The sequence below is a fragment of the Pinus tabuliformis genome, chromosome 1_1 (genome assembly GCF_031772625.1).
Source record: "Pinus tabuliformis cultivar Carrire ecotype Pingquan chromosome 1_1, CPIR1, whole genome shotgun sequence".
In the NCBI taxonomy this organism is placed as follows: Eukaryota; Viridiplantae; Streptophyta; class Pinopsida; order Pinales; family Pinaceae; genus Pinus; species Pinus tabuliformis.
This window is the reverse complement of record NC_142297.1, coordinates 166,435,248-166,461,181: the sequence shown is the minus strand read 5'-3', so window position 1 is coordinate 166,461,181 and position 25,934 is coordinate 166,435,248. Positions and strand designations below refer to the sequence as shown.

The following is a 25,934-nucleotide window of genomic DNA, read 5'->3' as shown; positions in this document are numbered from 1 at the left end:
TAAACACAATCGTTAAAAAAAAAATTTATAATTATAATTATAATATTTTATTTTTCCAATAATACAAACCTAACATGAAATAATGAAATGAGATTTCAAAATATTTAATTTAAAATCAATAGTAATTATATTTAAAAAAAAATTATATAAAGTTCATAATAGTTTGGTATAGTATAACTCAAATACAGCAATATAAATATAATATAAATTAAAAATATAGTTTATAAATTTATAAATTAAAATATATATATACACACGGCTATGAAAATTTTTCCACTAAAGAAAATCTCACCACTGCATTTCTCTATCTATTCTCTAAATAAATAAACTTAAATTATATATATATATATATATATATATATATCACTCTGCTCATCGGACGAATAACGAAAATTCGAAAATTCCACTTATAATTCTTATTTATTAGTGAAAAGGAAAAATAAAAAAATATTTTTATAAATTTGTTATATATATATATAATACTTATCACTCTGCTCATCGGACGAATGAGGAAAATTCCAAAATTCTACTTATAATCCTTATTTATTAGTGAAAAGGAAAAAATAAAAAATGCTTTTATAAATGTATTGACATCCAGCTTAAGCTAAAAAAAATAATATATATAAAAATAAAACTTTTAAATATGTATTGATAGTAACCCTGCATACTGACTATTTTTTGAACACGCGCTTTGTTTAAAAAACAATGTGTTGCCTGCATGGGAGACCTTTCTTTAAGGGCTGAGCAATGAGATGCTATTTGGGAAGCACCTTTACTTTTTATTAACATAAACATTTCATAATAAATTAATAACACAGATATGAATACAGTGATTATCAATGAGAACTATTAACAAGAAAATCAGCATTTGAACTTGGCGGTCTCATAACCAGTTGAGTCTCGACTTCACTTCTTTGGAGGCTTCCAGATCCACTTGCAGGAGTTGTCAAAACGGAATGGGGATCGACAATCTGAAATAATGATTAAAATAAAAATGAGAGAATATAAAATAACTCAAAACTGTATAAAATAAATAATAATAATAATAATTAAAACCGCGATATGACAACACTTGTATTCAAATTTCTTCTCACCCGCTTTCGGAGAAAATTATTCTCTTCGCTAAACATCCGTTCCTACAATTTTAACAAAATTAAAACCAAAGTTACAATAAACCCAATTCATATAACAATAATAATAATTACATTAACATGACTGATTTCACTTCAAAGTTCATAGTTTGTTGAGTGGAAATTTAGACACGAGGCAAAAATACTGTTCACAAAAAATCAAATTCTATCTTCCACTGACTAATATCAACACATGCACAACCACTCAACCTTTGAAATGTCAATTAAAATTTTGGATGTAGGGATAACATAATCTAACACAGGTTGTATTTATGGTATCTAATCTAAGATTTTAATATAAAAGAAAATAACTTTACATAGAACACCTCCATTAAAAAAAATATGCATATCCAATAACATAAAACAATATAACATAACAAATAATATAAAAATTGATATAGACAATATAAAGAACCTTAATACAAAACATCAAAAGTCAGTCTGAAATTTACTTGTATAAAGGTTTCTGATGGTTTTAATTGGTTTGCATGCACTTCTTCCCTGCTTCTGTCAAGGTATTCCCCCTCCTCTCAACTTTTGAGAATTCCATTTCCATCGCACGTAATCCCGCTCCATCCGGGGTTTAATCTAAATACAACAGCATAGTCAAAGAAACCACTTCGGATAATCAAGCGGATAGCTTTGCCACTTAAACTGAAAAATCGGGAAGAAGCTGGTAATTTCATGCTTAGTAATTAGAAGGACTGCGGTCTGCCATCAGTTAGCTGTTAGAGGAATGATTACTTGCATTCGGATCTGCGAACAGAAAACATTCGGTCTTTTATACCTCGTGTTTAATGAAGGCGCAGAGTAAGTATAATTATGTTCGACAGGACGTTTGTGAACATCTGAAGGTGCCACCCTAGAGATCGACTCACCAGGATATTGTAAATGCCGATTATAAAGATGGTGGGACAAATTAATAGTAACTGTTATTCTAGTTAATAAAATATATATACAAGTGTTTTTTTATGAAGTTTAATAAGATATACAAAGTGTTATATTGCATGGAAATGGTCAAGAATGTGCGCCAAAGTGAAGGGTTTCAACTCTGAGCGATCATACCAGTTGGTATCGTATCCGAGCAGTAGCTGATCCAAAAAAGAACAAGAACGGGCGGCTGAACCTCAGCCAGAATATGTTGCTCAGTGCTACGGGTCAAGTCATGACCATGGTCATGCAAACAATGCAACAAAGACCATCCTAAACTGTACCATCTAGGCCGGGTATAAACCACAGTTACCAAATTCGGGCGAATTGGCCCAAAAAAAAATCCGAATATTCGTGGGTTCGATTCGATTCGTCTGCTAATTCGTGAACTTCAATATGGTGCGGGTTAAGCTTCCTCTCGCTATCGCTCTGAACCCGATCGGTATCGCTCAGTTTCGTCAATCTGGGAAAGAATGATTTAGTGGCCAACTAAGGATTGGATCGAGAGAACCTTGAAAGGATTGGATTTACTGTTTTTTGTTTTTTGCCATTCTTCCAAACAGACAACCAACCAGGGGTTAAGGATCAGGTAGGAAGGAGGTATCATTCCTTATGAACTATCTTGGTTTGGATAGAAATTAGTTAAATAAAGCTGAGGTTTTAAATTTGTTTAGAAAATCTCATAATTCTAGTATCAATTTTTTATATAATTATCTAAATTTTGAATTTAATATTCTGATATTTCATTGTATTTAGAACTTGATTTATTAGTTGATAATTTAGCTTTCATCTATTAAACTTAGGGCCATTTGAAATTTTGAACTAATGCATGCATTCTCTTTCCAGAAATGAGGATGTTTTTTACATTTTCAAAGTTATATGGATTTGTTGAAGGAGAGACATAAATTTACTAGTATGTGGAGATCACTTAAGCTTATTTTTAATATTTAGTGTTCCATCTTTTATATAGGATTTAGTTTTGAGTTTTCATTCCTAGATTTTACTTTACATGTTTTAGTTTGTCCCTCATTTGTTTTTTATCATCTTAAATAAGAGGGGTTGTAACATCTTAAACAAGAGAGATCATTGTTAGAGATAAGTTTTCTTTAAGGATTGGAATATAATTATTGTTCCTTTCAATTCTTAAAATTTTGAAAAATAAGTCTATATGATGTATACTCTCGATTTTTCTCGCATGGTAGAATTTTTAAGTATCGTATAATCAAATTCAAGCTCTAATTCAAATTTGGTAACTATGGTATAAACAACAAGGACTTGGTTGCCGGTTAGAGTTAATCTTTCTTTGAAGACCACTGCACTTGCATGAACTTACATCACTAGATGAGACTCTATCTTTGCTTGTGGTTGCTTTGCTTTCTTGCACTAACTTTGTTGTAAGTTCAATTATAGAAATATTACTAGCTTATATATTTAATGTAATTATTATTAACCTCATTGATATAGGTTGATGGAGGTATATGAAGTAACTATATTTGCTAATGTGGTTAATATATTTTTATTAGTGTATATGAAACACATTTACAACTATATTTGTATTTCAATCATATTAATAATTATATTTCATAATTATTAAATATAATATGAAATTTATTATCAAAAAATTGACTATTTGTAATTATTAATAATTATATAAATAATAAAACTTAATTATATTTTCTTTTTTCACTTTCTGGTTCACGGATACCCGGGTCAATGGGTAGCCGCTACATCCAGGGTTGTTCAACACTGAGTGGACGCACCCGAAGGCGTCAACACCTCTCGGCCTATTTACTGACCTAACCCCAAGAGCTTTCGGGATTCGACCCTGTGACCTCCCATTGGCAAGGCACTTGATTTGACCGATTGAGCTAACTCTTGGGGCTAAAACTTAATTATATTAATACTATGTTATTATATAATATTATATTAATATATTAACAATTATATTTTAAATTATTACATAATTAACAATAACAGAAGACTATCATCAATAATACGTATTTATGTCTTACCAATATCTTAGTGATTAATGTATATTTATTAATATATTAATATAGCTATCAATATTTCATAACTATCAATACTCTAGAGTTGGAGTATATTAATAATATTAAATATATATTGTATATTGATCTCAGCTTTATAATATTATGTTATGAAACCAGCTCAAGAAAAGATAGAAAAGATAGATCAACGCCTTAGAATTCAGCCTCTTCGAGGGGGCAACCTCCTTTACATTACATAAATGAACAATTCTTGGATGATTCAAATGACAAAACCTCCTTTCTATATATAGGAGTCTAAGGAGTCACAATATAATCCAGCCGACCTAAAAATAATAATATAAAGCCACAAAAATAAAAATAGAGGGATTCTATGGGCACATTAATAACAATATGGGGCAATAGGGGCACAACAATATAAATAAGGGGTATAACTACAATAGTAATGGGGTAATCACTAGTATTATAGGGACCCAACATGCCCCTCTCCTTCAAAAAAGTGTTGTCCTCAACGCTTGAGTAGTTCTGGATACTTCTGCATAAAATTCTCATCCTCCCATGTGGAATCTTCAGCGAATAAGTTCTTCCACTTGATAAGATACTCTGAAATTGATCGATTTCGTAGCTGTCGAGTTCTTGTTTCTGTGACTGCTTCTGGTTCCAATATAATTTTTCCTTCCTCGTCAAGTTCTGGCAATATTGTTTGAACTGGGAGCTTGTCGCCTATAACCTTCTTTAAACATGAAACATGGAAAACTGGGTGCAATCGAGAAGCTGCAGGAAGCTCCAATTTGTATGCCATAGTACCAATCTTTTGCAACACCTTGTACGGACCATAATACTTTGGTGATAATTTATTATCCTTCTTAGCTTGCTTGAGGGACATTTGCTTATATGGTTGTAGCCGTAGGAATACCCAATCACCTACATCAAAACTTCTTTCACTGCGATGTTGATCTGCCTGTTGTTTCATTCTATTCTGTGCCAACACGAGGTTATCCTTTAAGAGTTGGAGGACTTGTTGTTGATGTTCGATGTGATGTTCCACTGCCTGAACCTTAGAATTTTCTCTTAAATATGATGTGATGGATGGTGGTTGATACCCATAAAGTGCCATAAATGGGGTCATTTTTGTTGCTGTATGAAAGGAAGTGTTATACCACCATTCAGCCAGAGGCAACCATTTGACCCATTGTGTCTGTTTATCAGATACAAAGCAACGAAGATATCCTTCCAAACATTTGTTTACTATCTCAGTTTGCCCATCAGATTGAGGATGATAAGATGAGCTATGAGCTAACTGAGTACCAAGACAAAAAAATAATTCTGTCCAAAAATTTCCAGTGAAAATGGGATCTCTGTCACTTACAATAATCTTTGGGTTTCCATGTAGCTTTTGAATTGTTTCCATAAATGCAGTAGAAACTGTACTGGCTTTAAATGGATGTGATAATGCACAAAAGTGTGCATACTTGGTAAGTCTGTCAACTACCACCATGATGACACTCTTTCCCTCAGACTTGGGTAAACCTGTGATAAAATCCATTGAAACCTCCTCCCAACGTTGGCTTGGAATGGATAAAGGTTGTAATAGACCCGGTGTCTTAATTGTTTCAACTTTATTTTGTTGGCAAACCAAACATTCTGCCACAAACTTTTGAATATCTGATTTAAGGCCATCCCAAAAAAATTCCTTCTTAACCCTGTGGTAAGTTTTTAAAAATCCTGAGTGCCCTCCTAAGGGAGAAGTGTGCAATTCCATAAGAATCTTTTGTTTTAGCTGGGAATTCTTACAGAGGTATAAGCGATCTTTGTACCATAACGAATCATTTTTCCAGCTAAATGTATCAGACGTACTGGAATCTTGTTGTAGCTTTCGAATAAGTGCCCACACTTCTTCGTCATTCTTCCATTCCTCCCTTGCTTCGTTTATCCAATCTGGTTGGATAATAGAAATGGCGCACAACAATGCTTCCACATCCTCATCCTTTCTTGAGAGTGCATCTGCCACCACATTTTGCTTCCCTTTTTTGTAGATGATTTCAAAGTCATAACCCAACATCTTTGTGACCCACTTTTGTTGCTCTTCAGAGGATAATCTTTGTTCTAAAAAGTATTTAAGGCTATCATGATCCGTTTTTACCTTGAAGTGTCTTCCCATTAGGTAGGGTCGCCATTTCTTAAGTGCATGGAGTATTGCCAACATTTCCTTCTCATAAATAGCTTTGCTTAAAAACTTTCCCTTGATTGGACGACTTTCAAAAGCAATGGGTCTTTCATCTTGCATTAGAACAGCACCAATTCCATTTCCTGAAGCATCACATTCCACAATAAAGGTTTTTGTGAAGTCCGGTGTAGCTAAGACCGGTGCTTGGCACATTGCCTCTTTAAGATGTTCAAAGGCCTTTGTTGCTTCCGGAGTCCATGAAAATGTATCTTTCTTCAATAATGTTGTTAGAGGTGCTGCTATTCTCCCATAATTCTTAACAAACTTGCGATAATACCCTGTCAACCCAAGAAATCCTCGCAGATGCTTTATGGATGTGGGGATTTTCCATTCCTTAATGGCTTTAATTTTGCTAGGGTCTACCTTAACTCCTTCATGAGATACAATATGACCCAAATATTCCACCTCCTGGACTCCAAAGAAACATTTGGATCTTTTTGCATATAATTGTTTCTCCTCCAATAGTTGTAGCACCCTGTCAACATGTTCAACATGATCCTTCCAAGACTTGTTGTAGATTAGTATATCATCAAAAAATACTAACACAAATTTTCTAAGGAATGGTTTGAAAATTGAATTCATCAAACCTTGAAATGTTGAAGGTGCATTGGTAAGGCCAAAAGGCATGACCAAAAATTCATAATGACCCTCATGAGTTCTAAATGCCGTTTTCGGAATGTCTTCAATCTTCATTCTGATTTGATGATATCCTGAACGAAGATCCAACTTGGTGAAGTAAATTGATCCATGCAATTCATCAATGACAGGAATGGGGAACTTATCTTTAATAGTGAGCTTGTTGAGCTCCCTATAATCCGGACACATGCGCCATGATCCATCCTTCTTGTGCACCAATACTACTGGAGCAGAGAAAGAACTTTGACTCGGTTGAATTATACCAGCCTCTAGCATTTCTGCAACCATACGTTCAATTTCACTTTTTTGGACATAGGGATATCTGTACGGCCTGATGTTTGGAGGAACACTTCCTGGAATCAGATGAATAGCATGATCATGATCACGCATAGGTGGGAGACCTTTGGGAGTCTCAAATACCTTGGAATGATTGTCCAGGACTTTTTGGAGATCTGGAGAAATAGATGATTCCAATGTGGAAACATCTAGCGAACATAATTGTGCAATTACACCTCTTTGCTCCTTTTTTAGAAGCTTTGTCATACCATTAGAGCTGATTATCTTTCCTGGTTTCCCTGCAATACCCCTTAATTCAACTTCCTTTCCTTCCACAGAAAATTTGATGAAAAGTTCTTGAAAATTAAAAGCTATTGTACCCAAGGATTGTAGCCATTGGACTCCTAGTACAACATCAGCACCTCCCATTGGAATGGAAAGCATTGGGCTAGTCAATACATATTCTCCCATGGATAGCTTGATATTATGGCACTTTCCAGAGCAATTTATTGTTCCTCCATTTGCAATCATCACTTGACACTCTGGTGCTGGATATAGGAAGCAATTCAATTCTTTTGCTACCCTACAATGAATAAAATTGTGGGTGCTTCCTGAATCAATCAACACTATTACCTTTTTCTTCTTGATTTGTCCTTCTATCTTGATGGTTTGAGGAGTGGTAATTCCCGCCAATGCATTACAAGATATGGTCGGATTTATTTGTTCTTCATCTAGGCTTTGTTCCTGGAGTATATCCTCTTCTTTTGACCTTTCTTGCTCCTTTTCTTCTTCCTCTTCACAATCTATGTAGAATAATTTCTTCTCAGCACACTTATGACCTTTAGTGTATTTGCTATCACAACTGTAACAAAGCCCTTTTGCTCTTTTTTCTTCCAATTGTTGTGGTGTCAACCTTATAGGTTGTGGAAGACTAGGGGCAACAACACTTCCGTCTTTATAGTTGTGAGTGGTATGCTTCCTGGTTGCCATAATTTTGCTTTCCATTTTTCTTGCTAACCTGAATGCCTTCTCTAATGAATCAGGTTCCCAAAGGCGAACATCATGTTGGATATTATCCTTTAAAGACCCTATGAACACATCAATCCTATGCTCCTCTGGAATATCTTTTACCCTTATGTTCAATTTTTGGAACTCCTCAATGTGCTCCATTATTGAACCCTTTTGTTTGAGACTTATCAATTGGCTAAAAAAAGTGTTGCTTTTTGTATCCTCATAATGTGCTATCAATTCTTCCGTAAAAATTGCCCAAGTGATAAATTGTTTACGAGAGCAAAGCCATTGATACCATACAAACTGATTTGGTTCCAAATATAAAGTTTCCATACGTACCTTTTGTGTGTTTTGCACATTATTGAGATCGAAGAATTGCTCCATCTGTAATATCCATGTGGCGGGATCCTTGCCATCAAACTTCCTCATATCGATTTTTGGAATATGGTGGGTCTTCGATCCAACATTAGAGTCTATGGAATCATGATTAACATTTCTTTTGTTCACATCATGAGTTTCCTTTACAACCTTTTCACCATTAGTAAGTATTTCTTGTAGAAAATTTGTCAAATCTGTCTTCAAATCTGCCATGTCTGTCTTCAAATCTGTTCTCAAATCTGTCTTCATATCATCCATCTTAGCTTCCATGCCCTTTATCTTAGATTCCACGCCATTTATCTTAGCATCTGTTAGCTTTTGTGAGCGTGACATTTGTTGCACTTGTTCTTGTAATTTTGATATATCATGTAGCATTTCTTCCTCTTCTTCATGAGTCATGCTAGAGCTTTCAGGTTCCTTACTAGGTGTTTGCATTTTCTTTCCTCGGGCATCAGTTACCGATAATAATGCTTTACTATGCCCTTTGAATTCCTTCAAACCAAGCTTATGCAAAAATAAAAAAAAAAAACTACACACCTTTTTTTTACTTTGTAGAAGCCTGATATTGAATCTGATGTATCTCTGTAATTTCGAATCATCCAGTTCTGAAATTGTGATCTGTAGTAGCCTTCTATGTCCTCTTTCCAATTCCACTAGTCTGATCCAAATTGGATTCTCCAAGAAAGAGTTATGCACAATCTCCCGCAGTGACCTGATTATAGACTAGTTCAGTAGAGCGAACTTGTATGAAGTGCCACGTGTCACTGTTTCAACCTTTGACTCTGAAAAATATAAAAAGAAAGCTACAGTCCGTCCTCTTTCTGTACCTTCTTACGAAATTTCAATCCGATGCTCAGAAAGAAAGTTATGACGATTTTCCCTAGGTCACCTGTTTTTAGTGTAATTCAAGAGTCTGCAAAAAGACCAACTTCCTGAGATCATATCTCCGAAAATATCGCGCGAAGCTCTGAAATTCGTACCCAAGGTTCTGCGCAATGTCTTCTCAAATGGGTTTTTTTTGCGACTTCTGAAACGTCACAGAAAAAAAGTTATAGCGAAAATGCCACGATGACCTGTTTGGAGCAGCGAAACCCTAGAATCCAAAGCTCTGATACCAAATGTTATGAAACCAGCTCAAGAAAAGATAGAAAAGATAGATCAACGCCTTAGAATTCAGCCTCTTCGAGGGGGCAACCTCCTTTACAGTACATAAATGAACAATTCTTGGATGATTCAAATGACAAAACCTCCTTTCTATATATAAGAGTCTATGGAGTCACAATATAATCGAGCCGACCTAACAATAATAATATAAAGCCACAAAAATAACAATAGAGGGATTCTATGAGCACATTAATAACAATATGGGGGCAATGGGGGCACAACAATATAAATAAGGGGTATAACTACAATAGTAATGGGGTAATTACTAGTATTATAGGGACCCAACATATTAATATTGTCTCAACTTTTCAATATTAATAGTAATATCTTAAAACCCAAGGGATTAATATTATAAACCCAAGTTATTAATAAACCTAAAATATTATTATACTAATAGACATTATTATAATAATAATAAAAATAATAATATTATTATTATTATTATTATGAGTTATATATAAGAATATGAAATTTACTATTAAAATTTTGACTATTTGTAATTATTAATAATTATATAAATAATAAAACTTAATTATATTAATACTATGTTATTATATAATATTATATTAATATATTAACAATTATAATTTAAATTATTACATAATTAACAATAACATAAGACTAGCATCTATAATACTTATGTATGCCTTACCAATATCTTAGTGATTAATATACATTTATTAACATATTAATATAACTATCAATACTCTAGAGTTAGAGTATATTAATAATATTAAATATGTATTGTATATTGATCTCAGGTTTATAATATTAATATTGTCTCAACATTTTAATATTAATAGTAATATATTAAAACCCAAGGGATTAATATTATAAACCCAAGTTATTAATCAACATAAGGTATTATTATATTAATAGACACTATATAATAATAACAATAATATTAATAATAATAATATATTATGAGTTTTATATATATATATATATATATATATATATATATATATTGTAAGCTTAGCAGTTTCTTTCATTCATTCACCTATAAATAGGCAGGTTACAAATATACAAGTCGTTTGATGGCCTCAACCTGCCAAGTGGGAAACCAACTCTATTGACCACCGAATCACATTACAAGTCATCCAAAAAATAAATAGTTTGACTCTATTTAACCAAGCCTTATAACGCTGATATTCTGGAAACCAACTAGTAAGCATAACACTAAAAACATAAATGCTACCTCACATATACAACCAAAATTAAGCCAAAATTAACATGCATAACTTCGACCAACTAATCATCTGACGATTCCACCAGAGCAGGATCTTTAGCACTTGATCCTGGCAATTCAGATTGCAGCAAACATGGGATATGCTTGTCAATACGGCCTAGGCAAGTGTTCTGATTCAGCCACTGAAGTTGAATACGCTGGAGTTTGTTTTGAATGTTTCAGAGACCTGGCTCACCTCACTTTGCAGTGTTGTGTTGGTGATCGCAGCGATTGCTTTGGCCACTATGCATTTCATTAACCAGTAGAGATGGATGAACTGTCTAAACAGGATGAGATGGTTGCGAGTGTACCCAGGGTCTGTGATTAGCTTCCCCCCAATCTTCCACTGGCAGTTCAAGCTCGGCTTTCAAATTCAACACTACCTCCCAACTTGCAATCAATTGTTTCACCTGCGTTGGGGTCCCTTCGCAGTATGCATGAACCATGCCCTGAAGAATCTCAGAGTCCGTTTCCGACCCCTCTACTGCATAGTCCTCTATCACATAGTACTCTACCACGCAGTCCTCTGTCACGTAGTGCAACGTTCCACAGTCTGACCGAAAGATGAACCAGCTTCGTTTCCTTTGTCGTCCTAGTGTTTGCGGCCACTTCCGCCTCGACCCAAGGCTCCACCGTGAGGCTAATACTTCACCATCTCTGCTGAGGTCGGACCCTCTTTCATCACCCTTCTTCCACCTTCCCACTCTTGTAAACCAATGCACTGTATAGTGGCTGAAAGTGGATACAACGTAGTCAAACCTGGAATATGATTTATACAAAGAACCACCCAAAAGACAAACATTAATTTAATTTATGACCAGAAAAAGAAATGAAGCATCGGACATCACTACATCCCTTCACAATTCCACCACCTGAGCCAACAACCATGCATAAACAGTGATCCTTTGAGAGTGGGAGGTACCACCAGAATAAATACGGTGGCCCCCATGCACACCTGATCCCTGAGTCTGTAGACTCTCTCTTGACCATTTACCAAAACCCTTACTCTCCACAGGGCTTGCCCAGACAATTCAAGCTTAAAACGGGGAACCCAATTATAAACATGCAGAGGAAACATCATGAGAAAAAACCAAAAACCAATAAGCATGCCCATACGAGAAAGGATGTTGCCAAAAGAGATAGAAATCGACATTACATAGTCAAGAAGGCCAATATTTACAGTCACAAAAACTGCTAATTTAGCTAGTGTTTCCATTCCCCTCCGTACGTGAGGCTTATAACAAGTAGCAGCCCCCAACCTAGGATATACAGATAACATTATAACATACCAGACTTTATATGTCAACCTCGCAATGAGACAGGCGGCAGTTGGATATACCTCCCGCGTTTCCTGCACTGTGAACCTATAAACATCAAACTTAGGCTCCCTAAGAGACTAAAGACTCGAGTTTATATGCTAGACAGATGGTCTTAACTCCACCTCTGCTCCCACCACCTGTAGGCATCAAGGGTTACCAACCTTCACATTGTAGCTCTGCTTTGATCTGCAATGCTTCATGTTATCACAGTGGATAAGCGTGTGAGGGCGTCGGGAATACCACCCACCGTCCCAAATCGTGCCTCCAACTGTTTCGCACCTCGATCGGGGATTCTAATTAGGAGCCAGGCCCTGGTTCAGGATCAGACTCAATTGGTTCATTCCTTCTTCTCCCATCTCACTTATCCACAACTTATCTATATTCACTCTCGGGTGAAGACAACCCGAGTTTGCTAAGAAATCCGCAACTTTGTTGCCATTGTGGGGGACATGCGAGCTTTTACTAATATTTTCCTACTAGGACCCCTGGTTAATATTTTTAGTAGTATCAATGACCAGAGAGGAGTTGCCTTCCACCACCATTTTTCTACGCCCTTCCCTTCTGCTTGTTATCAATCCATATTTAGCATCATTAAATTCAACTTCATTGTTACTTGCCATGCCACAATCCGAAGCATATCTTTGGACAGCCCCGCCTTGCAAGTCTGTAATGACCCTTCCAAAGCCCACATCTCTAGGGTTACCTTTGGAAGCCCCATCTAAGTTTAGCTTGAGAAAACAATGAGGGGGGCACTAGAAGAGAGAAGGGGATTGGATGGGAGGCACCTTTAACTTCCATGATGGGGGTGCCAGCATATGCGGGGATAAGTCGAGGGTAGACACTATCCGCACTTCTTGGGGGGTGACCTTCCAACCATCAGAATGCCATATCTATATCAGTATAGTTTATCTTACATTTTGTAGTATTCCTTTCCAAATTTCCATGTGTGACAGTTTCTGGTCCTTCAAAATCTTTATGTTCCTTTCCTTCCATATTGCCCATAAAAGAAAGTCGAGAGATAGACACCAAGCTCGATTTACAATAGGACTGGAAAAAATTCCTTTCCTCCAACTCCCAAAGGTTGATTGAATAAGAGTATTATCTTGATCTAGAAGACCAAAAATAGTATCTATATTTTGTCAGAGTCGGGCAACAAAGGGTCATAAATTAAGGAGATGCTCCATAGTTTCAATCTGAGAGGCACACATACTCTAGAAAGAGGGCCCATGGATTCCTCTCTTTTGTAATTGGTCCTAGGTGAGAAACCTGCCACTGCACACTAGCCACAGGAAGTATGTTACTTTTGGCTAGAATTGTCTCGTCTATAGCTTCCTCCAGAGTGGATTACACTGATCCAAAGGCTCCTTTGCTTCCAGTGGGTAAGCTTATTTTATGGTGAACATAACTTTGGTTTTAGAGACCCACCTGAGAATATCTTGTCCTTCTGACGATGCAATCCTTCTAGTACACAGCTCAGAATCAAAAGCTGCATACCATTGATTTGAGTCAGGAGGGTTGTGCCAATCTTTGTTTCGTCTTCCACTGTGTCCATTGAATCCCAGGGGTCAAGTCCCAAAACTGATTCACTGTCATGTTGTGCGGTCTATTAGTAAAAAGGAAGATCTCAACGAAATGCTGGAAACTCAAGAGTTTTTCCCGTTGTTTCCATGAATCTTTCCAGAATAGAGCTCTCCTCCCATCTCTGATTTCCCAGAAGGTATGGTTGTGGATTAACTCTTTATTCTCTGAAGCTAAGTTCCAAATTGAGGATCCTCTTGGAGTTCCATACTTTCTCAATCTTTCCTCTGTAGTTGAGGGCATGTTATATTTCTAGCCCCAAATGACCTTCCAAAGATCAGTACCACCTTGAATCCATCACCACCAGAGTTTTGCCCCCATCACTTGGTTTAGGAGAAAAGGATCCTGAAGACCCAACCCCCCAACGCTTTTAGGTTTAGTCAACTGATTCCATGAAAGGAGCACCCATTTTTTAGCTCCCTAAGACCACTTCCATAGGAATTTTTTGAAGATATTTGTCATATCAGAGCAAGCAGTTTTAGGAGAAGCTACACTTGAGAGTTGATATATTGGGATCGATTGCAACACAACCTTCAGTAAAACCACCCGCCCAACAATGTTTAGGAATTGAAAAAGCCAGTTTTGAAGCCGAGATTGGATGTGCTCAAGGAGGGTTTTCCAAGAGGAGGTCATAAGAGAATTAGTCAGTAGGGGAATTCCCAGGTATTTAGACAGAAGGGAGCCAATGCAGAATCCAAAAATCCTAGCCAGGAAGGATTCGGAAGGAACCGTGGTGTTGAAAAAAACGATATTTGATTTCTCATTATTGATCTGAGTACAAGAAGCTTGCATAAAGTCTTGCAATATTGATTTTAGAGCCCTAGTTTCCCAAAGAGAGACTTGACAGAATAACATTATATCATCCAAAAATTGTTGGTGAGACAAGGGAAGGTCACTCCCCCACAGACAAATACCTTTTAAATGGCCATCCTGAACAATTGATTTTATAGCTTCCCAGCCCTTCCACATCCAGTGTGAAGAGGAAGGGTGAAATAGGGTCACCTTGAAAGAGGCCTCTGGAGGCATTGAAAGTGCATGAGGGAGAGCCATTGATGAGAATCGAGAATACCGGGGTGGAAATGAGAGAGGAAATCCATTGGATCCATCGCTGGTCAAAACCAAAGGTTTTCAAAATGTTCAGTAGAAAAGACCAGCTCAGTCGATCATAGGCTTTGGATAAGTCCAATTTTATCATCACACCCTTAGATTTAAGACTCTTAAGAGAGCGAATTGCTTGTTAGGCAATGGCAATGCCATCCAAAATTTGGCAACCTTGGAAAAAACTAGTTTGCTCAAAAAAAAATCAAAGTAGGAAGAAGAGGTTTAAGACGGTTGACCATAATGGTGGAGATAATTTTATATATGACATTACATAAGGAAATAGATCTGATTCCTTGAGGATCTTCAGAATGACTTGTTTTCAGAATCAAGGCTATAAAAGTAGATTTAAGAGCGGGATGTACCTGCCTAGATAGTCAAGATTCTTCAACAACTTCCAAGACATCCTTACCCAAAATAGACTAGGCCGCCTGAAAGAATTTTGCAGTGAAGCTGTCAGGTCGTGAGGCTTTGTTCTTCGCTAAACCTCCTCAACTTCCTCCATAGTGATGACCCCTCATTAGCGCCAAGTTTTGGTCTTTACTGACCAATTGTGGGATATGTCTTCTAATGCGCCTGATTGCTTTTGATCTATCTTGGCCTAGTTCTAACAAGAGGTTATGAAAATGGTCAACCAGAAGGTTTTCCATATCTTCATGTTGTACCAATCATTTCCACTCCGCATCAAGCAACGAAAAGATATGGTTGTGTTGCCTATGTTGGATCATAGCTTTGTGAAAGAAACGAGTGTTTCTCTCCCCTTCCCGCAGCCATTGAACCTTGGATTTTTGTTTCCAGAGTATCTTTTCCTTTCTTCATTCCTCGATCTGAGTTAGGAGTTTTCCTTCTTCTACTATTAGGGGTCCTGAACGCCCTTGGGTGATCATCTGTTGTTGTACCTTTTGCATGTGAGCTTGCAGGATTTCCTGGTCTTTCTAAATGTGCCCAAATTCTAATTTATTCCATTTTTTTTATCTTTTTCTTAAGATCCTTCAAACAGCGTTGAAAGGTGTGCATACAGTTACATCCCTAAACTGAACTGGATGTCCACCGATCCTTTACTTTGTCTAGGAAGGATGGGCCCCTCAACCAAAAGGACTTGAACCCAAAGGCTCAATTACAGTGGCCAAACTTAAGGTCCATTCCAGCCTAATTGGCCAATGGTCGGATCCAAGACATGGCATAATGGAGGCTTCAAAGAAAATGTCCTTACTGATAAGGTCTTCAGAAACCAAGAATCTATCTAACCTAGAGGCGACTTGGTGAGCTCTGCCTCTCTGGTTGTTCCATGTGAATATCCTGTTGATAGTGGGAATATCTACTAATTTTAAATCCACTATCAAAGTTCGGAAAATATACATTTCGGGCCCTTGGCATCTTATCCCACCCTTTTTCTCTTCTAGCGAGGTTATGAGGTTAAAATCTCCCCCAATCAACCAAAGTTTTTCCTCACTCATAGTTCTAAGCTTTCCAAAATTTTGGAGGAAGGCTTCTTTCTCCCCTGGAATATGAGAGTCACAGACTGCCAATAGTAATACCCACTCTTTAGCTCCAATATGTCTGAATCTCACAAATAAAATACGGGGCACACTAATCCAATGGTCAAAAAGAACCTTAGTAGGATTCTAGAGTATGACAATACCCCTTGCATCTGAAGCTATTACTTTGTTCCTAGGACACATCCAATTGAGCATTGCTTCTATTCTTGCCCCTTGTATCCTTGGTTTCCTGGAGCAACACTATTTGGGGTTTCTCTTTTTTTAGGCGATCCTGCAAATATTTCTGTTTACCTTGGCAGTTGAGGCCCCTCAAATTCCAGGAGTTAATAATCATTAAGAAACTTTGGTGGAAAATTGCCGATAGTGCTACCACCCGTCCAGAATTGACTAACGAATCTCCTACCATTTGGATCGATTCCTGAAGATTTTTCCTTCCACATTTCTTGCCTCCCTTGTTTTGGCTTCCACGTTCTTGTGAGCCTCCCAACTAAGAGCCAATGGTATCTAGCAGATCAGGCATATTTTGACTCTACTTCGCCTGATATTGCTAGAATGCGTCCCAGTAAAGATTTTTTTGATCCTCCTGAATGAACCTCTCATCTGAATTCCTCCATTCATGCAACAATTTTTTTAGAATTAGTTCTTTGACACTCAAATCCTCCTTTGATGTATCAATATCCATGATTATGAGTTCTATGGCTTATTCTTGTTCTTCCTTGTCCTAGGGTTCCATCTGGACTTTTCATTTTGGCTTAGAATTTGTTTTGGTTGGTTCTCTCCCTCGTGTCAATTCTTTCGACTAATCAGCGACTTTGGAACTTTCCCCCATATCCTACAGAAGCCAAAAACAATTTTGATTCTCTAGATTTTGTTTCTTTGTTTTTTAATGTGTTTGGGCATGTTTCGCATTCTTCTTCTTATGTGAGACCTCTTGAAAACCCTCATTATCCTCTTGCGGTGAAGTCAACCCTTTGGCCTAAGACCCAACTTCTGGTTCTCTTTGATTCAATGGGCAGGGTTTATACAAATGGTCATACTCATGGTAGCGGTGACATCAAAAAGGGATGTGCTCGTAATCCAGCGACTGCTACTAGATCTTGTCTCGGTATTCCATTGATACAAATTCACGGAGGGGTTCAGTCATATTCATGTAAACAGAAATGTAGGCATATGAAGTGTATCTCCCCTGATGGGTCAATTCAACTACTTACACGAATCTTCCAATGGAGTTCCTTATCCCTTCCAAAAATTTTGGATCCCAGCAGTCTACTGGTAGAGTGAACAGACATACTGAGACGAAGGTGGCCATAAATTTTCCCTGATCCAGATAGTAGCATTCCTCCTAGTATCTTATAAAAATCCCTACATTGTAGTAAAAGTATGGTACATTTTCAAAAATACTCTCCTTGTCCTCAAGGCCGACGAATAAAACTGTGAGAAACCCTTGAGCTACAAGCTTCAAATCTATATGGCCTTTGGGTTGCCCTTTTAGATGCATCCACTTCATCAAATCCTTTTCTGGTGGCCATATCCCAATAAATTTACAAATAAGGGCATGATCCTTCACATACTTGCAGTAGTTCTCCAGTTTCTTAGGGGGTATCACAAATCTGGGTTTCTTGGTTCTACGTGGGAGGCATTGCATGTGGGTTCGTGCTTACCATTGGGCTCCCATTACAAGTCCCTCATTAGGCTCAGCTCCATGGTCATGCATCGTTCCTATTTTTCCATTGGTTTCACCTGCTTCCACATTTTGATAGGAGGGGATCTCTCTTGCCCCCCGGGCAAGAGCGCTCATTTCCCCCTTGTTAGAGCTCTCTGATATAAAAACAATGGTTGCAGAGAATGCAGATCTAGTGCTATCAGATGCTTCAGGATTTTCTCCAAACCCTAGCAGAAGTCATCTCTTTCCTATATGCAATTATATAATATCTTATATATGATATATAATATATTATATTAAATATCTATTATTGTACTATATTATATTATATATTATATTATGGTTCATGATTATATGTATTATTATATAAATAAAAGCTAGGTGCAGGCATGAGAGAGAGCGATATTGAGTGATATCGTTGGCCATGTGCGCCTCAAGACAGTATGGCGATGAGTGAGCTAAGGGTTGTGTGAGCTAATTTCTATCTGTTGCAAGGATCATCTTTTCTTCTGTGAAATTGACGACCAGCCTGCGTTGAAGCAATGTGGCCATTGTGCAAGTCTGGTGTGGCACAGTGCATGTGGGAGAATGAAGCCTGGCACAGGTGTGTTTACACTCGTTGGATTTGAGTAGAGTGTATCCGTGTTACTCCAAATATGATTACAAAGTTAAATTTTGGTTTGAGAAGTTGTGGTGCAGGGGCATCTATATCATCAAAATCACAGGCAACAATAGGTGGTTTTAACATGACTAGGTTGTTACCCACCTAGTGACTTAACAATACAACTTATTAATACTAGTAGACATTATATTATAATACTAATATTATTATAATAATATGTTATCAATTATATAATATCATATATATTATATATAAAATATTATATTAAAAATATATGATTATATTATATTATATATTATATGGTTCATGATTATATGTATTATTATATATATAAAGGCTAGGTGCAAGCATGAGAGAGAGCGATATTGAGTGATATCACTGGCCATGTGTGACTCGAGATAATATGGAGAAGAGTGAGCTAAGGGTTGTGTGAGCTTATGGATATCTATTGCACGGATCAACTTGCGTTCTTTGAAAATTAGGACCAACCTGCATTGAAGCAAAGTGGCCCTTGCTGAAATCTGGTGTGGCACAGTGCATATGGGAGAATGAAGCCTCGAACAGGTGTGTTTACACTCGCTGGATTTGAGTAGATTATATCCATGTTCAGCTTAAGACAAGTAGATCTTTATTTTAAAATCGGAAAAATGGTATTTGAGACAGATCTTTGACACCATGAAGCAATTTATTGAAGACCTTTGATCCAGCGAGCGATCTGTTGAAGATGAAAATGATCGCACGGGATCCTTCGATGGAATCAGTGGGATGCAGTGATAAAAAATTTATGATGATGGAAGCCTAAGTTAGCAGAGACCGAGCCTCACCTTCTCAAGAGTTGTGTGTTCTATTTTTGGAACAGGTGCGGGTAACTTATGCCACGTTTTTGTGGGAGTCATGATTGTTAGTGGAGGAGAACCAACTTTCCATTTGTATGCATTTATTATGTGAATAGGTGCAACCGCTGCAAGGTCTTTGAAATCTCATCTACCCAGAATCAGGCCTAGCTCAAGTATGGAGAAATTATGATTGTTCCACCCAAAGTTGAGGGATCCACCACAAAAGATGGAGGCCAAGAAAAGCAAGACGCTACACTGACTTTGGAGGCGCTATATGTCGAGAACAACTACAAATTATGGCTCGAACTATTGCATCTGCCATCACATATTTTACTGCCACTGTGCTTCCTTCCCAATGTTCAGTGCTTCCATCAGTGTTATGTTTTCGAGAATACTCAAGGAGCATGACGAGTTGGTCATCATTTGGTTTTTCCATGAGCTAGTAAGGATAGTAGTAAAGATGGTGAGTAATCTTTTAGTGTGATTTTTTGGAATGTTTTCCAGTTTATTTTTCGATCTAATTTGTCTAGAATATGGTCGGGATTCATTTAAATCACAAGTTTGAAAGGTGAACTATTCATAATGGAAGTGCCTCAAGGGTTTTTGAGGGTGTTGAATCCATATATACAACCAAATTAACCAGTTTAAACAACACAAATGAAGATTTAGCCACACTTTTTTCACCAAATTCTAGCCAAAAACTTAAAAAAAAATCGCACTTAGACACTATTCCTTAAAAATGTAAAAGTGAACCATCGTAAATGATAATCACTACCAGAGGAGGAATGCACTGATTCTGAGATGTGACAGAGACACGCTCAATCCCAAAGGGTTCCTATAGGTGGCACAATTGACATGAAAGGATGGGAATGGGAAATAATTTCCTGCTAACCTCTCGATCACTGTCATGGACGATGGAAAATGATAATGGAAGTGTAGTTGGACAATTGACATGTTCAAGAATATCCAAGGGGCTTAGGAGTCATACTATCATGCATGTTGTGTGAATTTCCCATGATATGCTTGGAAGAGTGGTAGCCCTGAGATCTTGCATTGTTAGGTGTGAGACCAAATCAAGTCAAAGTTGTTTGTACCCATGCATTAGGGGAATTTTGAGGTCTAAAATGGGCGTCCTAAGGAAATTATAAAATAATAGTGGAAATAATAAAATAAGATTAGATTACATCAATAACTTTTAGAGGTAAAAAAGAAAAAACTATGTTTTCAACTTATCTCCCTATGGGTTTACTCAAATTTCAAGCGGAAAATACTTTTTGGATGCAAAATTTGATTCCTTATCTAAGGAATACCCATGTTGCATACTTTCGATGGACCCTACTACATGAAAAATGAGAAATACATGAAAAACGTGTTTGCAATCACGTTTTTTTATGTATTTCTCATTTTTCATGTCACAAGGTGCATTAAAAGTATGAAACATGGTACTCCTTAGATGAAGAATGTTATGAAACTAGCTCAAAAAAAGATAGAAAAGATAGATCAACGCCTTAGAATTTAGCCTCTTCGAGGGGGCAACCTCCTTTACATTACATAAATGAACAATTCTTAGATGATACAAATGAAAATACCTTCTTTCTATATATAGGAGTCTAAGGGGTCATAACATAATCAGAGCTGACATAACAATAATAATGTAAAGGCACAATAATAACAATAGTGGGCTTCTATGGGGCACAATAGTAACAATATGGGCACTACATGGGTACATCAATATAATAAGTGGGTTGTACTAATAACAATAAGGGGTTACACTAGTAGTATAGGGGCCTAATATGCCCCTCGCCTTCAAAAAGTGTTGTCCTCAACGCTTGAGTAGTTCTTGATGCTTTTGTATAAAATTCTTGTCCTCCCATGTGAAAAATTCAGTGGGTAAGTTCTTCCACTTGATGAGATACTCTGAAATTGATCGATTTCGTAGCTGTAGGGTTCTTGTTTCTGTGACTGCTCTAGGTTCCAATATGATTTTTCCTTCCTCTTCAATTTCTGGCAATATTGTTTGAATTGGGATCTTTTGCAACTTTTGAATAAGTGGACATACTTCTTCATCCTTCTTCCATTCATCCCTTGCTTCATTTATCCAATCTGGTTGGATAATAGAAATAGCACAAAACAATGCTTCCACATCCTCATCCTTGAAGAGTCTTCCCATTCAGTAAGGTCGCCATTTTTTAAGTGCATATAGTATTCCCAACATTTCCTTCTCATAAATAGCTTGCTTGAGATGTAGCAGTAAAAATAACCAATCACCTACATCAAAACATTTTTCACTATGATGTTGATATACCTGTTGTTTCATTTGATTTTGCATCGAAGTGGTGTTATCCTTTAAAAGTTGGAGAACTTGTTGTTGATGCTCGATGTGATCTTTCACTGCTCGAACCATTTTCTTCTTGATATGTCCTTCTATCTCTAGAGTTTGAGGAGTGGTAATTTCTTCCAATCCTTTACAAGATATGGTCGAATTCATTTCTTGATGCTCGATGTGATCTTTCACTTATTGAACATTTTTCTTCTTGATATGTCCTTCTATCTTGATAGTTTGAGAAGTGGTAATTTCGACCAATGAATTACAAGATATGGTTGGATTCATTTCTTTTTTCTCAATGTGATCTTTCACTTCTTGCACCTTTTTCTTCTTGATATGTCCTTCTATCTTGTGAGTTTGAGGAGTGGTAGTTCTTGCCAATGCCTTACAAGATATGGTCTGATTCATTTCTTCTTTCTTTGGGGTGGAGTCCTAGCGTATATCTTCTTCTTTTGATGTTTCTTGATCCTTTTCTTCCTCCTCTTCATATTCTATGTAAAATATTTTTTTCTCAACACACTTATGACCTTTAGTGCATTTGCTATCACAATTGTAACAAAGCCCTTTTTCTCTTTTTTCTTCCAATTGTTGTGGTGTAACCCTTGTAAGGTCTGGAAGGCTAGGAGAAACAACACTTCCATCTTTATAGTTGTGAGGGGTATGCTTCCTGGTTTCCATAATTTTGTTTTACACTATGTCATAAAGCCCTTTTACTCTTTCCAATTGTTGTGGTGTTTCTCTAAAGAAAGTGTTGCTCTTTGTATCCTCATAATGTGCTATCATTTCCTCCGTGAAAATTGACCACGTAACAAGTTGTTTACGAGAACAAAGCTCTTCATACCATAAAAATTTATCTGGTTCTAAATATGAAGATGTAATACATACCTTTTGTAACAGTGGTACACCATGTAGATCAAAATATTGCTCCATCTGAAGTATCCAATTTATTGGATCCTTGCCATCAAACATCTTCATCTTGTTTTTTCTTGATTTTATGAGCTCAATCTTGAAACAACTGTAACTCTGTACTTTCGGATCTTTAATTTCTGAAATTGCGACCTGTAGTAGCCCTCTGTGTCCTCTTTCCAATGCCACCAGTCTAATCCAAATTGGATTCTCCAAAGAAGAGTTATGCGAAATCTCCCACAATGACCTGATTATAGACTAGTTCATTAGAGCGAACTTGTACGACGTGACATGACTCACTGTTTCAACCTTTGGCTCTGAAATATATATACAAGAAACTACAGTCCGTCCTCTTTCTGTACCTTCTTACGAAATTTCAAACCGATGATCAGAGAGAAAGTTATGACGATTTTCCCTAGGTCACCTATTTGGAATGTAATTCAGGAGTTTGCAAAAAGACCAACTCCCTCAGATCATATCTCTGCAAATATAGCGTGAAAAGCTCTGAAATTTGGACCCGAGATTCAACGTGATTTCTTCTCAAATGGGTTTTTTTAGCTTCTAAAACATCACAGAAAACAAGTTATAGTGAAAATGTCAGATGACCTGTTTGGAGCAGCGAAACCCTAGAATCCAAAGCTCTGATACCAAATGTTATGAAACTAGCTCAAGAAAAGATAGAAAAGATAAATCAACGCCTTAGAATTTAACCTCTTTGAGGGGGCAACTTCCTTTACATTACATAAATGAAAAATTCTTAGATGATACAAATGAAAAGACCTCCTTTCTATATATAGGAGTCTAAGGGGTCATAACATAATTAGAGCTGACATAACAATAATAATGTAAGGTCACATTAATAACAATAGTGGGCTTCTATGGGGCACAATAGTAACAATATGGGCACTACATGGGTACATCAATATAATAAGTGGGTTGTACTAATAACAATAAGGGGTTACACTAGTAGTATATGGGCCTAAAATGGGCATCCAAAATGGGCCTCCTAAGGAAATTATAAAATAATAGTGGAAATAATAAAATAAGATTAGATTACATCAATAAGTTTTAGACGTAAAAAAGAAAAAACTATTTTTTCAACTTATGTTTTCAACTTATCTCCCTATGGGTTTACTCAAATTTCAAAAGGAAATACTTTTTGGATGCGAAATTTGATTCCTCATCTAAGGAGTACCCATGTTGCATACTTTCGATGGACCCTACTACATGAAAAATGAGAAACACATGAAAAATGTGCTTGCAATCACGTTTTTTATGTATTTCTCATTTTTCATATCACAGGGTGCATTAAAAGTATGAAACATGGTACTCCTTAGATGAAGAATTAAATTTTGCATCCAATAAGTACTCCCCCTCGAAATTTGAGTAAAACCTTAGGGATATAAGTTGAGAATGAGTTGAAAGAGTAATTTTATTATCTTAGTATTTTTTAATCTTTTTACTTTTTTACTCCAAAAATGGTGAATCATCGCCCCATAGTTGATATCATCATCCTAAATCCTATTGGATCTTATAAATTTTATTTTGGTTGTACAATTTTCTGTTGATTTTAGACCTCAAAATTCCTCTAATGGGTATTCACAACTCATGGTATTATAATGAAATATTTGTATATATAGGGGTGTGAGTAAAAATTAAAAAAAGGAAATGTATGGGTGAGAAAGAATGAAGCGAGTGAAATGTATAAAGATTTTCATTGTGATAATAAAAATCTACTAAACCCTTTCCCCATGGTTTTCCCCAAAATGGGGTTTTCCATGTAAATCTGGTGTTCTGTGTTTGAGTAATTTTTCTGGGTTATTTCTTGTTTCAGTGCATGAAAATTTTTATTTTTCAATTAAATATTTTTTCTACTGTCTTTTATTAACAAATGTATCAAAGAGAGGTTATTTTATTTAATGTTTGGTGTATGCCATGTTATTGTTGGAAAGAATTATGAGCATGAAGATAGCGACATTAAGTGATGTGGAGAAATTAAACAGTGCTAATTTATCCCTATGGTAAAGAATCAGTGTTTGCCGATTGAGGGAGTAGTGAAGAAGCCCTCATTGATGACAAATGAAGAATGTAATAAGCTAGATAGAAAGACTATCGCCACAATTCGTTAGTATTTGGAAAAGAATTTATATTTTAATATCGCTGGAGAAAAGACATCAGAAGGGTTGTGGAAAAAGCTGCATGATTTATATGAGAAGAACACGACATCGAACAAAGTCTTCTTGATGAAGAAGTTGTACAATCTCAAGATGAAGGAAGGTACTTCATTGGTGGAGAATTTTAATGGTTTAATATAATAACAAGTCATCTTGCCTCTGCCAAAATTATTTTGGATGACGAGATTATAGCCATCTTATTATTGTGCTCTATGTCAAATAACTAGGAGAATTTGATAGTAGCTATTAGCACCTTCAGCACCAATAGGGACCCTGAAGTTTGATGACATCACTAGTATTTTGATGAACAAGGAGCTGTGTCGCAAATCAATTGCGCAAAACCAGGGTGGAGAAGCTCTAGTCTTCGCTGATCATGGAAGGAAAATTAAACGTGGTAGACAGGGATGTTAAAAATGAGAAGGTAGATCAAAATCAAGAATGGGAAGAGTCACTTCTTTTCACTGTGGAAGATCAGGACACAAGAGAAAGGATCATTGGTTTTGGAAGAAGGAATAGAAAGAGCTGAAGGAAAAAAAAATCAACCAACACTAATAAAAAATCTAGCAACACAAAGGAAGGTGAGACTACTTTTGTACCTTCTGAAAATGATGTTTTATTAATTGTTTCAGTAACAAAAACATGCTTATATATTTCTAGCAGTAGCATTGATTGGGTACTTGATTATGGAGCATCTCACCATGTGACCCCATATTGATATCCCCTAAAAATGTCAATATGATACTCCAGTGGGCTTGGGCCCCCACTTAAGTTTCCCAACCCATGATGAAACCACCTGTCAATTATATCTAAGATATAATGTGCTTCCTACGATTAGGTACAATAATTCATTAATGCATCTAAGTGGACCGAGCTTGTTAATAAAGGGCACAAATGACACTTCATAATGGGCTTCCCTTCCAAATTTTGATC

General features: G+C 36.5%; 1 protein-coding gene across 5 annotated transcripts in view; it reads right to left on the bottom strand.

The window, feature by feature from the left end:
* Positions 1–621: 621 nt before the first annotated feature.
* The window catches only part of LOC149212101 (MADS-box protein SOC1-like), a 287,556-nt gene continuing 262,243 nt past the window's right edge, over positions 622–25,934 (bottom strand). For 4 of the 5 annotated variants that reach the window (XM_089391714.1, XM_089391712.1, XM_089391719.1 and 1 more), the window contains 2 exons: positions 1,095–1,136; positions 622–971 (listed from right to left, as the gene is read on the bottom strand). In XM_089391714.1, coding sequence (XP_089247840.1) covers positions 837–971; positions 1,095–1,136 — 177 coding nt within the window. In that variant the 3' untranslated portion in view covers positions 622–836. The remainder of the gene's footprint in view (positions 972–1,094; positions 1,137–25,934) is intronic. The other variant, XM_089391713.1, reaches the window with a different exon arrangement.